The following is an 11343-nucleotide window of genomic DNA, read 5'->3' on the forward strand; positions in this document are numbered from 1 at the left end:
ACCTCATCATGTGCCCCCCAGTGGACGGCTGGGCAGGGCCCAGAATAGCCAGCACCAGGGCGAGCATCCCATCCCCTGCTGGCCCCACAGCGCCCCCTAGAGGGGACGGGCCCCGCGCCCCATTCCCCGCCCTGGGGCCGGGTGGGAGCCGGCGCCCCCTAGAGGGGACGAGCCCCGCGCCCCATTCCCCACTCCCGAGCCAGCCAGTCCCTGCCCTGTATAAAAGGGGGTGGAGGCAGAGCTGGGGTGGGGGGGCTGTTGCACAATCCAGTTGGGTGATTAGCGTGTGATCCCCACCCCCGGTCACGCTGCCCTCTAGGAGGGCGGGGCTCGGGGGGGCTCTGGAGTCAGCACCCTGAAAAATGAGGAAGTTGCTGAAAAAGCTGAAGGCGGAGGAGGGGCAGGGCAGCAGAGGGGGAGGGGTAATACAGGGGTTTGGGGGTGCACAGGGTGGGGAAGTGCAGGGAGGGGCAGCACAGGGGAGGGGGGCTGGGGAGCACAGGGGGGAGAGGGAATGGGGGCACCGGGGGAGGGGCTGGGGGAGCACAAGGGGGAGGGGGAATGGGGGGCACAGGGGTGAGGGGCTGGGCTAAGGGAAGAAGTGCAGGCAGGGGAGGAGCTACGGGGAGAGGGAGGGACCAGGTGAGTGGGGGGCGGGGTGGGACACTCAGGTCTCTGCGCTGATGCTGCCACCTGCTGGCCAGAATCTGTAACTGCAGCCAGAACATTTACCAGGGGCTCAGAGGAGACTCCACAAACCCAACCAGCTCCCAAACCCTCCTGAGACCCGGTAACAACAAATCAACCCCAAAACTCCGAGACCCTACAATAACTCACCAGCCCCCCATGATACCCTGCAATAACTAACCCCCCCAATCACCCAGGAGACCCTACAATAACTCACCAGCCCCCCCATGATACCCTACAATAACTAACCCCCCCAATCACCCAGGAGACCCTACAATAACTCACCAGCCCCCCTATGATACCCTACAATAACTAACCCCCCAATCACCCAGGAGACCCTACAATAACTCACCAGCCCCCCTATGATACCCTACAATAACTAACCCCCCCAATCACCCAGGAGACCCTACAATAACTCACCAGCCCCCCTATGATACCCTACAATAACTAACCCCCCCAATCACCCAGGAGACCCTACAATAACAAACCAGCTAGCTGTGCCCACTGGGACAGATACAGAGGGGCGGGGCCTGGGACATTGGTCCTTCCCCTCTGTCTGTCTGTCCAGGCAATACCTCCCCGGTCTTACATCATACGGGGGGGGGCCTGGCCCCGAGCGGCCAATCAGAGCCGGGGCAAGCGGCGGGAGAGACCGATAGACTGGAGAAGGAGGGGGGAGGACCCCCCCCGGCCCCGCTCCGCCTCCCGCTTGGCGGGCTCCCCCTTTAAAACGGGGCCACCGCCCCCCTGCGAGCGGCACCCGGACGCTTGGGTCCTTTCTGCATTGTACGCAGGATGCCCGCGCCGTACACCCGACTCCTGGGGTGAGTGTCTCGGCCCCTGTCGGTCTGTCCCCCCCTGGAGCCCGAACCCGCGTCTTGTACCCCGAACCCCCGTCGCCCTGCACCCCTCTGTGCCCCGAACCCCCGTCCTCCTGTACCCCCGAACCCCCGTCCTCCTGTACCCCTATGTACCCCGAACCCCCGTCCTCCTGTACCCCTATGTGCCCCGAACCCCCGTCCTCCTATACCCCCGAACCCCCGTCCTCCTGTACCCCTCTGTGCCCCCGAACCCCCGTCCTCCTGTACCCCCTATGTACCCCGAACCCCCGTCCTCCTGTACCCCTCTGTGCCCCCGAACCCCCGTCCTCCTGTACCCCTCTGTGCCCCCGTCCTCCTGTACCCCTCTGTGCCCCCGAACCCCCGTCCTCCTGTACCCCTCTGTGCCCCGAACCCCCGTCCTCCTGTACCCCCTATGTACCCCCGAACCCCCGTCCTCCTGTACCCCTCTGTGCCCCCGAACCCCCGTCCTCCTGTACCCCTATGTGCCCCGAACCCCCGTCCTCCTGTACCCCCGAACCCCCGTCCTCCTGTACCCCTATGTGCCCCCGTCCTCCTGTACCCCCTATGTACCCCCGAACCCCCGTCCTCCTGTACCCCCGAACCCCCGTCCTCCTGTACCCCTCTGTGCCCCGAACCCCCGTCCTCCTGTACCCCTATGTACCCCGAACCTTCATCCTCCTGCACCCCCTCTGTACCCCGAACCCCCATCCTGCACCCCCATTCCTCTGCCCCATCTTCATTCATTCCCTTTTCCTTTCCCTTCAGTGCCCGCTCTATGGGGGCCCAGAGCTGGGCTGGCAGGGGGCTGCGGGTCGGGAGTGAGGGGCACCTGCGGGGGGGGCTGCGGGTCGGGAGTGAGGGCTCCCGGCGGGGGGGGCTGCAGGTCGGGAGTCAGGGGCCCTGGCAGGGCTGGGGGGGGCTGCGGGTCGGGAGTGAGGGGCCCTGGCAGGGCTGGGGGGGGGCTGCAGGTCGGGAGTGAGGGGTCCTGGCAGGGCTGGGGGGGGGGGGCTGCAGGTCGGGAGTGAGGGGCCCTGGCAGGGCTGGGGGGGGGGGGGCTGCACGTCGGGAGTGAGGGGCCCTGGCAGGGCTGGGGGGGTGCAGGTCGGGAGTGAGGGGCCCTGGCAGGGCTGGGGGGGCTGCAGGTCGGGAGTGAGGGGCCCTGGCAGGGCTGGGGGGGGGGGGGCTGCAGGTCGGGAGTGAGGGGCCCTGGCAGCTTGCGGGGGGGGGGGGGGGGGGGATCTCGTGTTGTGTTTCTCAGGGCTCAGGCCCTCACTTCCTTGTGTTGCCTCCACGTCACCTGCCCCTCCCCCGGCCCCGCCCCCGGCCCGGGACTGGCCCAAGGCGGCTCCACGGTGTTTTGTTTTTCCGCTCAGCAGGGTCGGGCCGGGCAGCAGCTTGGATGGGAGAGCGGGGAGTGCCCCTCACTCCCGACCCGCAGCCCCCCGCTGCAGGGAGTGGGCGCTCTCCCCGCCCTGGGGAGGGGGCTGCTGCGTTATGTGTGGCTGTGCCCCACCCCAGAGGCAGCCGCTTTTCTCTGACTGGGATCCACCCCTGATTGGGCAAGTGTCCCCAGGGTCAGCACTGGGGACAGCACGTCCTGGCCGATCCCCCTCTGGGGGGCTGCCCCTGTACTCCCCCGCCCCCCTGATCTCCCTACCCAGAATCCCCAGCGGCCACCAGGTGAAAGTCCAGGCAACGTGTCTTGCCTCTTGCTCTTTGCCCTGCCAGCTGCCCCCACCCCCGCTCCAGGCAGCCTGCCAATCAGAGGCGGCTGTGGGGCACACACCCTCGTGTGAGGGGCATGGGGGGGTGCTGGGCTGGGGGCAGGTTTGGTCTAGTCTAGCAGAGCTCCCTTCCTGCCTGGTGGGGTGGGGGCTGCCTCTGCACGCTCTGACATGCGTGTCACAAGCGTGTGGGGTATGAGACGGCGCATATGCCGTCGCACAAACAAGGTTGCTCTCCTCGCACACTCGCAGGTCCTCGTGCAAATGCCTGCGGGCTTCTGCGCCTCGAACATGCTTCGGCATGCTCGCCACAGAGTCACCACCGCGTATCCCGGCACCACAAGCGTTGTGCAAATCTGTATCTGGCTTGGCATGCTCCCAGCAGCCTAGTTGCTCTGCGACGCATTTGCACGATTATTTCACATCAGGCACCGCCAGGAGTGCTCATGAAAGCACATGTAAACACACGCCTTCTTGTGAAAATCTATGCACTTTTGTGCATGCTCTGTCCCACTTGTGTAAATGTGTGCATTCTCATGCATGCTCAGGGGAGCACACAGGCTTTTGTGCACACTCAGAAATTCTTGTGCAAGCTCATGCAGTCCTCTGCATGCTCTGATACACTTGTGCAAACATGTACATTCTTGTCCACGCTCATGTGAGTTTATGCAAGTGCACAAGCCTTTGTGCACACTCACAAATGCTTGTGCAAGCTCACGCAGTCTTGTGCACGCTAAGCCACGCTGGCAGAAGCGTTTCCACCCCAGTGCGTGGCCGGGCAGCCTTCTGCATGTTTCTATCCCCGCAGCATCCGCTTGGGAATCTATGTGCAAGCGCACACACTCACGTGGGCTCTGCCACGTGGGAGTATGAGCACGTATGCACACTTCATTGCAAGCCCACAAGCTCTTGTGCATATCCAGAGAGGCCTGTGCGAGCTCACACGCTCTTGTGGAAGATCTGGCCCCAGCTTGTCCTCACCCTCTCTCCCCGTTGCAGGCAGGGTGCCCGCTCCCTGCGGTGCTGGTGGGGGGCGCCGGTCCGGTCGGCCCATGCCCTGCGAGTGCCGAGCGGGGACCTGGGCCGGCTCCCAGGCCGGCTGCGGGCGTTCGTGGAGCACGGGGTGCAGCTGTGCCAGCCCGAAAACGTTCACGTCTGCGACGGCTCTGAAGCTGAGAACGAGGCCATCCTGGGGCTGCTGGAGGATGAGGGTGTCATCAAACAGCTGGACAAATATGAGAACTGGTAGGTGCCTCCTGGACACCTGGGTCCCCTGCCCCGTATCGGTGCATTCCCCTCCTCACCGTTCAAGCCAAACTACCCACTATCCTTTGCATCACTGTCCCGCTCCTACAAACTACCGACAAGCCTCCGCTCCTGCTCTTGCAAACTGCCCACAATCCTCTGCGGCAGGTTCCCGCTGTGCCAATTTACCCACAGTCCTTTGCACTGGTGGGGCCAAATTACCCATTATCCCTTGTCCTGCTCTCCTCAGTTACCCACAGTCCTTTGCAATAGGCTCTTGGCTATCCTAAGATCCTCCCTCTGGGGGCTGTGGCGCCATCCCGGATGCCTGGGTCCAGTTCCCCATCCTGATCCCTCCCTGCCCAGGGTCTGCGGCCCTGTCCTGGACGCCTGGGTCCCCTTCCCCATCCCGATCCCTACCCGCCCGGGGGCTGTGGCACCGTCCCGGACGTCTGGGTCCCATTCCCCATCCTGATTTCCCCGCTGTCCCGGACACCTGAGTCCCATTCCCCGTCCCGATCCCTCCCCGCCCAGGGGCTGCAGCACAGTCCTGGACACCTGGGTCCCCTTCCCCATCCCGATCTCCCGCCGTCCCGGACGCCTGGGTCCCGTTCCCCATCCCAATCTCCCCTTAAAGGGGCTGCAGCACCATCCCGGACGCCTGGGTCCCATTCCCCATCCTGATCTCCCTGCTGTCCCAGATGCCTGGGTCCCATTCCCCCTCCCGATCTCCCCGCTGTCCCGGACGCTTGGGTCCCTGGAGGAGGGGGTGCTGAGGTTGGAATGATTCCCTGGCTCTTTCCCCGCCCAGCTGGCTGGCCCGGACGGACCCCAAGGACGTGGCGCGGGTGGAGAGCAAGACAGTGATCGTGACGGAGAACCAGCGAGACACGGTGCCCATCCCCGCTGGGGGCGCCAAGGGGCAGCTGGGCAACTGGATGGGCCCCAAAGCCTTCCAGGAGGCCGTGGACGGCCGGTTCCCCGGCTGCATGAAAGGTGACGGGCCCTTCCCCTCTAGGGGGCACTGGGGGGTGGGAAATGGGGCCCCCATACGCCTATACCCATCGCTCTGTCTCCCCCTCCAGGCCGCACCATGTACATCATCCCCTACAGCATGGGCCCCATTGGCTCCCCACTCTCAAAGATCGGGGTGCAGCTGACGGACTCCCCCTACGTGGTGGCCAGCATGCGGATCATGACCCGGATGGGGGCCCCCGTCCTCCGTGCCCTAGGCGAGGGGGAGTTTGTCAAGTGCCTCCACTCCGTGGGGCGCCCCCTGCCCCTGGAAGGTGAGTCCTGGGCTGTTGGTGGGTGCAATGGGATAACTCCCCTGGTCACACACAGCCCAATCCGTCCCATGGATGGGTGCGAGGGGGGGGTAATGCCCCAGAGAGACATGCAGGCCCTAACATTGGTGGGTGCAGTGGGATAACACCCCTAGAGAGACACACAGCTTGGCCCCCAACATTGGTGGGTGCTGTAGGATAACACCCACCAGAGAGAGAGAGAGAGACACAGCTTGGCCCCCAACATTGGTGGGTGTATTGGTGGGCAAGGTGGGATAAGGCCCCCCACAGAGAGAGAGAGACACACATACCCCACGTCACCCACCAATGTTGGGGGCTGGGCTAATGCCGGCAGAGATGCATATACAGCCCCTAACCTTGGTGGGCGCGATGGGGTAACCCTCCCGTACCAACCCCGCCCAATTGCTGGTGCGAGCAGTGGGACGATACCCCAGACACCTTCACCCCCTAATCCCCCATCTCTGATCCCCACCCCCTAGAGGACCTGGTGAACAACTGGCCCTGCAACCCCGAGAAGACCCTGATCGCCCACGTCCCCGACAGGCGGGAGATCGTCTCCTTCGGCAGCGGCTATGGTGGGAACTCGCTGCTGGGGAAGAAATGCTTCGCCCTGCGCATTGCTTCCCGCATCGCCAAGGACGAGGGGTGGCTGGCCGAACACATGCTGGTGAGGGGCGGGGCCCGGACGCCTGGGTTCCATCCCCAGCTCAGGTGGAGTTGAGTGGGTAGAGCTGGAGGGGCTGGGAGCCAGGACTCCTGGGTTCTCTCCATGGCTTTGGGAGGGGAGGGGCTGGGACCAAAGGCCACTCTGTGTTTACACCTTCGCTCCCCGGATATTTAACGAGCAAATATTAGTTAATAAATGCCCAGGCCCTGTTGACATCCCAGGTGAATGTGGCTGTGTCTGACGCCAATGGGGCAGGCAAAGAGCCCCCCACTTTAACCCCTGGGGGCACTGGCCCCGGGCAGGGGGTCAGAGGGGAATTGGCTCATGCAGGAGGCGAGTGCAAAGGCTTGTGGGAGGCTGACAGGAGCCAGCCTCTGTTGCAAAGCATGGTGGGTAATCTGAGTGCCCAGCACATGACCACAAAGGATTGTGGGTCACCGGGGAGAATGGGAGTCTGGTGCAAAGGATGATGGGTAGTTTGGGGGAGCAAGAGCCTGTTGCAAAAGATGGTGGGCCAGAATGATTCAGGCACCAAGGATTGTGGGTAATTGGCCGCAGTAGGGCTACTATGCCGAGGACTGTGGGTAATTGGAAAGTGTGTTGCAAAGGATTATGGGTAGTTGGCTAACCGGACACCTTGTTGCAAAGGATTGTGGGTAGCTAGGTAGCCCAAGACCATGTTGCAAAGGATTGTGGGTAAATTTGGAGCGGCTGGGCTTTGTTGCAAAGGATTGGGGGTTGCTGGGTAGCCCAAGATTGTGTTGCAAAGCACTGTGGGTAATTGGGTAGCCCAAGTCCACGTTGCAAAGAATTGTGGGTGGTTTCTTGCTCTCTGCTGTCCCTGTGCTCTCCCCGGTGGAGTGCGGGGAGCCCACCTGAGCCCCTAATGTTCCCACTCCCCCTGGCCCCTCCAGATCCTGGGCATCACCAACCCCGAGGGGCGGAAGAAGTACGTGGCAGCTGCATTCCCCAGCGCCTGCGGGAAAACCAACCTGGCCATGATGAACCCCACGCTGGCGGGCTGGCGGGTGGAGTGCGTCGGGGACGATATCGCCTGGATGAAGTTTGACAGCGAGGGTGAGATCAGGGGGGCAAAAGGGAGGTGTTGGGGGGACACACCGAGGATGGGGGCAGTAGATCTGGGATGGGGCACAGGGGGGATGTGGGGGAAACCCCAAGGTGAAGGGCTGGGGAGGGGAGAGCTCCTCTGGAGAGAGGGTGTCTGGGGGATCCAGCGTGGTGATGGGGGGGGAGGGCCTCAGGGAGGATCCCCAGCTAACCCCCTCTCCCCTCCCCCAGGCCGGCTGCGGGCGATCAACCCCGAGAACGGGTTCTTCGGAGTGGCACCAGGCACCTCCATGAAGACCAACCCCAACGCCATGCACACGATACAGCGCAACACCCTCTTCACCAACGTGGGCGAGACCAGCGAGGGGGGTGTCTACTGGGAGGGCATCGACCAGGTCCTGCCCCCTGGCACCTCCGTCACCAGCTGGCTGGGGCGGCCCTGGGCGCCGGGTAGGGCCATGGCCGCTTCCCCCTCCCCCCACTGCCCGCGGGGCAGTGCCCCCTGCCGGCCCGTCCCCAGGGCACCCCCTAACGTCTCTCTCTGCGCCAGGTGCCAAGGAGCCGTGCGCCCATCCCAACTCCCGGTTCTGCGCCCCGGCCCGCCAGTGCCCCATCATGGACCCAGCCTGGGAGTCCCCCGAGGGCGTCCCCATTGACGCCATCATCTTCGGCGGGAGGAGACCCCAAGGTAACCCCCCTGCCCACCTTTCTTGCCTCCCCTTGGACTCCTGGGTCCCTCAGTGGACTCACACCGCTCTCCCCCCTCTCCCCAGGGGTGCCCCTGGTCTACGAAGCCTTCAACTGGCGGCACGGCGTCTTCGTGGGCAGCGCCATGAGGTCCGAGTCCACCGCCGCTGCCGAACACAAAGGTAAAGGCCCCCGGACACCTGGGTCCCATGTTCCTTTACCTCCTCCCCGGGAAACAGGAACTCGGAGGCTCCCTGGAGGGGGTTGCCCATTGCACCATCCCAGTGTCACCCCATTATCCACAATCCACTGCGCCACTGTCCAGTGACGGCAGGCTATCCACAGTCCTTTGCGCTGGAGTCCTGCAGTGCCAAATCCCCCACAATCCATTGCCCCAGAATCCCACTCTTGCTGAATACTCAGTCCAATGTGGCAGATTCCTACAATTCCTGATTTACCCACAGTCCTTTGCGCTGCCCTCCCACTCTCCCTGATTACCCGCAGTCCTTGGTGGCAGATTCCCGCCACCCCCACTTACCCACAGTCCTTTGTGTTGCAATCCCACAATCCCCGGTTACCCATAACTCCCTGGCTGACCTACCCTCCCTGCTTCTCCACCCCCCCTCCAGGCAAGGTGATCATGCACGACCCCTTCGCCATGCGCCCCTTCTTCGGGTACAATTTTGGGCGCTACTTGGAGCACTGGCTGGGCATGGAGGAGCGGCGCGGGGTCCGTCTGCCCAAGATCTTCCACGTCAACTGGTTCCGCAAGGACGCGGCCGGCAACTTCCTGTGGCCAGGCTTCGGGGAGAACTCGCGGGTGCTGGACTGGATCTTCCGGCGGGTGGAAGGGGAGGAGAGCGCGCGGGAGACGCCCATCGGCTATGTGCCCCGGGAAGGGGCCCTTGACCTCCAGGGCTTGGCCAAGGTGGACTTCCAAGAGCTCTTCTCCCTGCCCAAGGCCTTCTGGGAGCAGGAGGCGCTGGAGGTGCGCAAGTACCTGACCGAGCAGGTCAACGACGACCTACCCCGGGAGGTGATGAGGGAACTCGAGGGGCTGGAGAGCCGGGTGAAGAAGATGTGAGGGGGGGCAGGGAGGCGGCCTGCCAAAAACACGGCCCTCGTGGAGTTTGTTTACATAGCATTCCCCCACCTTGCCCAATGCCGCTGCTATCTCAGTGCCTTGCTGCAAGTCAGCTGTCGTCTTCCCTTGACGTGGGTTGGCCGTCTTCTTCTCTTGACCGTGGTTCCGCTATCTTGTTTGCTTGAGGAGTCAGCCATTTTGTTCCCTTAATCATGGTTCCACCATTTTCTTCCCTCAATGTGGGTTGGCCATCTTCAATTGACATAGGTTGGCCATTTTCTTTCCTTGACTGTGGTTCCGCCATCTTCTTCAACTGACATGGGAAGGCCTTCTTGTTTCCTTGACACGGATTGGCCGTTTTTGTTTCCTTGACGATGTCCACCATCTTGGTTCCTGGATGTCGGCTGCCTATTTTTCTCCTCTTGACCATGGTTCTGCCATCTTGTTTCCGTGCCCATGAGTCAGCCATCTTGTCCCCTTGAAAGGTTGACCTTCCTTCCAGCCAGATTTTAATATAATCACTTGTGAGGTTGGAACAACCCAGCTGGGTTTCCCATCGGGTCCAGCTCTTCACACAAACCAGGGCCTCAGCATCTACCGCCAACCCTGTCCTCCTTAAACCCAACATCAGCACATGAATGCAAACCTAGCATCCTCCAGGCTTAGCTCTGACGGTAAGGCTTATTTTAACCATGATCTGTGCCCCCGTTGCAACACTAAAAAGGAACCACCGTCCATGGCTGGATCTCTCAACCGCACTGACCGTTAGCCACCCGTAACTCAGCCCAAGCCCAGTTCCTAAGCAGTATTAACAATGAATCAACTCAGGATATGCCAGACCTCTCCATCACCACCCATCCTCACCCCAGTGCTCAACGCCCCTCCCCAGGTGGGACGCCGGCCAAATTCTCAACTCTGCCGACCCATCATCTAACCACACCAGGACACCCCGTCCCTTTCTCTTTAAGCCCTGAGTCCCACCTCAAACTGGAACCCCCCAAACCCCCGTCTTCCCCCCGAATCCTCAATGGGTTCTTCCAGCTGCACCAGCCCTCCCTCCCGGTGGGCTCTCACCGTCAAGCTGAGGTGAGCTTAGCAACCCCCACCCCTCTTCTTCCTTTCCAGTGCTTGGCGCCGGGCCTGCCCCTCTAACGGACCCTCAGGAAGATTTTTGCCTTCAATGCAGGGCGGGACGGCTCCCGGTGACCCCCCGACCCTGGTCCGGCTGGGCGAAGGGGGTTGATGGAGACAGGGAAGGGGGGTGAACCGGGGCGGACGACAGCTGGTATTTCCCGGGCGCAGGCTGGGCCGAAGTGGGGGCGGGAGCAGAAGCGACGTGGGGTTCAGCGCTGGGGCTCTTGGTACTACACAATGGGCTTTTGTTACTAATCACTGTTAATGAGACACGAGTGTCAAACAATAAAAGGATCTGAAGGACTGTGGCTAGTGACTGGAGTGGGGAACGGGGCAGAGAGGGAGGGGACCCCAACTGCTCCCTGGGCCAGCGGGGGCCACGCGGCCGCTGGGGGACTTTGGCCCCTTTGGTTCATCCTGACCTGAGGCCGGGATAAGTGCAGAGACTGGTGAATGGGGCGGGGGGGGGGGGGGGGCGCAATGCCTGGGGAGCAAAGGTTGCCATTATGGGAGGGGTGGGGGAATAGGGGCCAGGTATAAAGTGTCATGGGACGGGTGTGGGTTGAGGGGTGTTAGGGGCTGGGTATACAGTGTCACGGGATGGCGGTGGCGGGCATTAGGGGCCGGATATAAAGTGCCGCGGGGCGGGGCCAAGAAGGAGGGCGTTAGGGGCCAGGTACGGGGGGGATAGGTCTGTATAATTTTTGGCGGTGTCCAGAACGGGTCCAAGTCCTGCCCCCTGACACATGCTTTGAAAGCTGATATATATGTTTTTAAATAATGTAAAAGCGTGAGGGCTCTGGCTGGGGATGAAGGGTATGGGGTGCAGGAGGGGGCTCAGGGCTCGCATGTGGGGGTGAGGGCTGCAGGGTGGGGCTGGGGATGAGGGGTTCAGGAG

At 62.7% G+C, this 11343-nt stretch overlaps 1 protein-coding gene across 1 annotated transcript; it reads left to right on the plus strand.

The window, feature by feature from the left end:
* Window positions 1–1402: 1402 nt before the first annotated feature.
* Window positions 1403–10749, plus strand: PCK2 (phosphoenolpyruvate carboxykinase 2, mitochondrial). The gene is made up of 10 exons (XM_054045468.1): window positions 1403–1511; window positions 4253–4498; window positions 5310–5494; window positions 5584–5787; window positions 6285–6472; window positions 7387–7549; window positions 7772–7990; window positions 8091–8228; window positions 8314–8409; window positions 8857–10749. The coding sequence occupies exons 1-10, from the start codon at window positions 1483–1485 to the stop codon at window positions 9309–9311; spliced, it is 1923 nt and encodes a 640-aa protein (XP_053901443.1). The 5' UTR covers window positions 1403–1482; the 3' UTR covers window positions 9312–10749.
* Window positions 10750–11343: the final 594 nt, after the last annotated feature.

The sequence above is a fragment of the Malaclemys terrapin genome, chromosome 12 (assembly GCF_027887155.1).
Source record: "Malaclemys terrapin pileata isolate rMalTer1 chromosome 12, rMalTer1.hap1, whole genome shotgun sequence".
Taxonomy (NCBI): Eukaryota; Metazoa; Chordata; order Testudines; family Emydidae; genus Malaclemys; species Malaclemys terrapin.

What these genes read in the sequence shown, in the direction of transcription:
- PCK2 (XM_054045468.1), top strand. Translation starts at nt 1,483, where the DNA reads ATGCCCGCGCCGTACACCCGACTCCTGGG. An exon ending in CTGGACAAATATGAGAACTG is followed by an intron (nt 4,499 to 5,309) that starts GTAGGTGCCTCC and finishes TTCCCCGCCCAG; the next exon opens with CTGGCTGGCCCGGACGGACC. An exon ending in GCGCCCCCTGCCCCTGGAAG is followed by an intron (nt 5,788 to 6,284) that starts GTGAGTCCTGGG and finishes CCCACCCCCTAG; the next exon opens with AGGACCTGGTGAACAACTGG.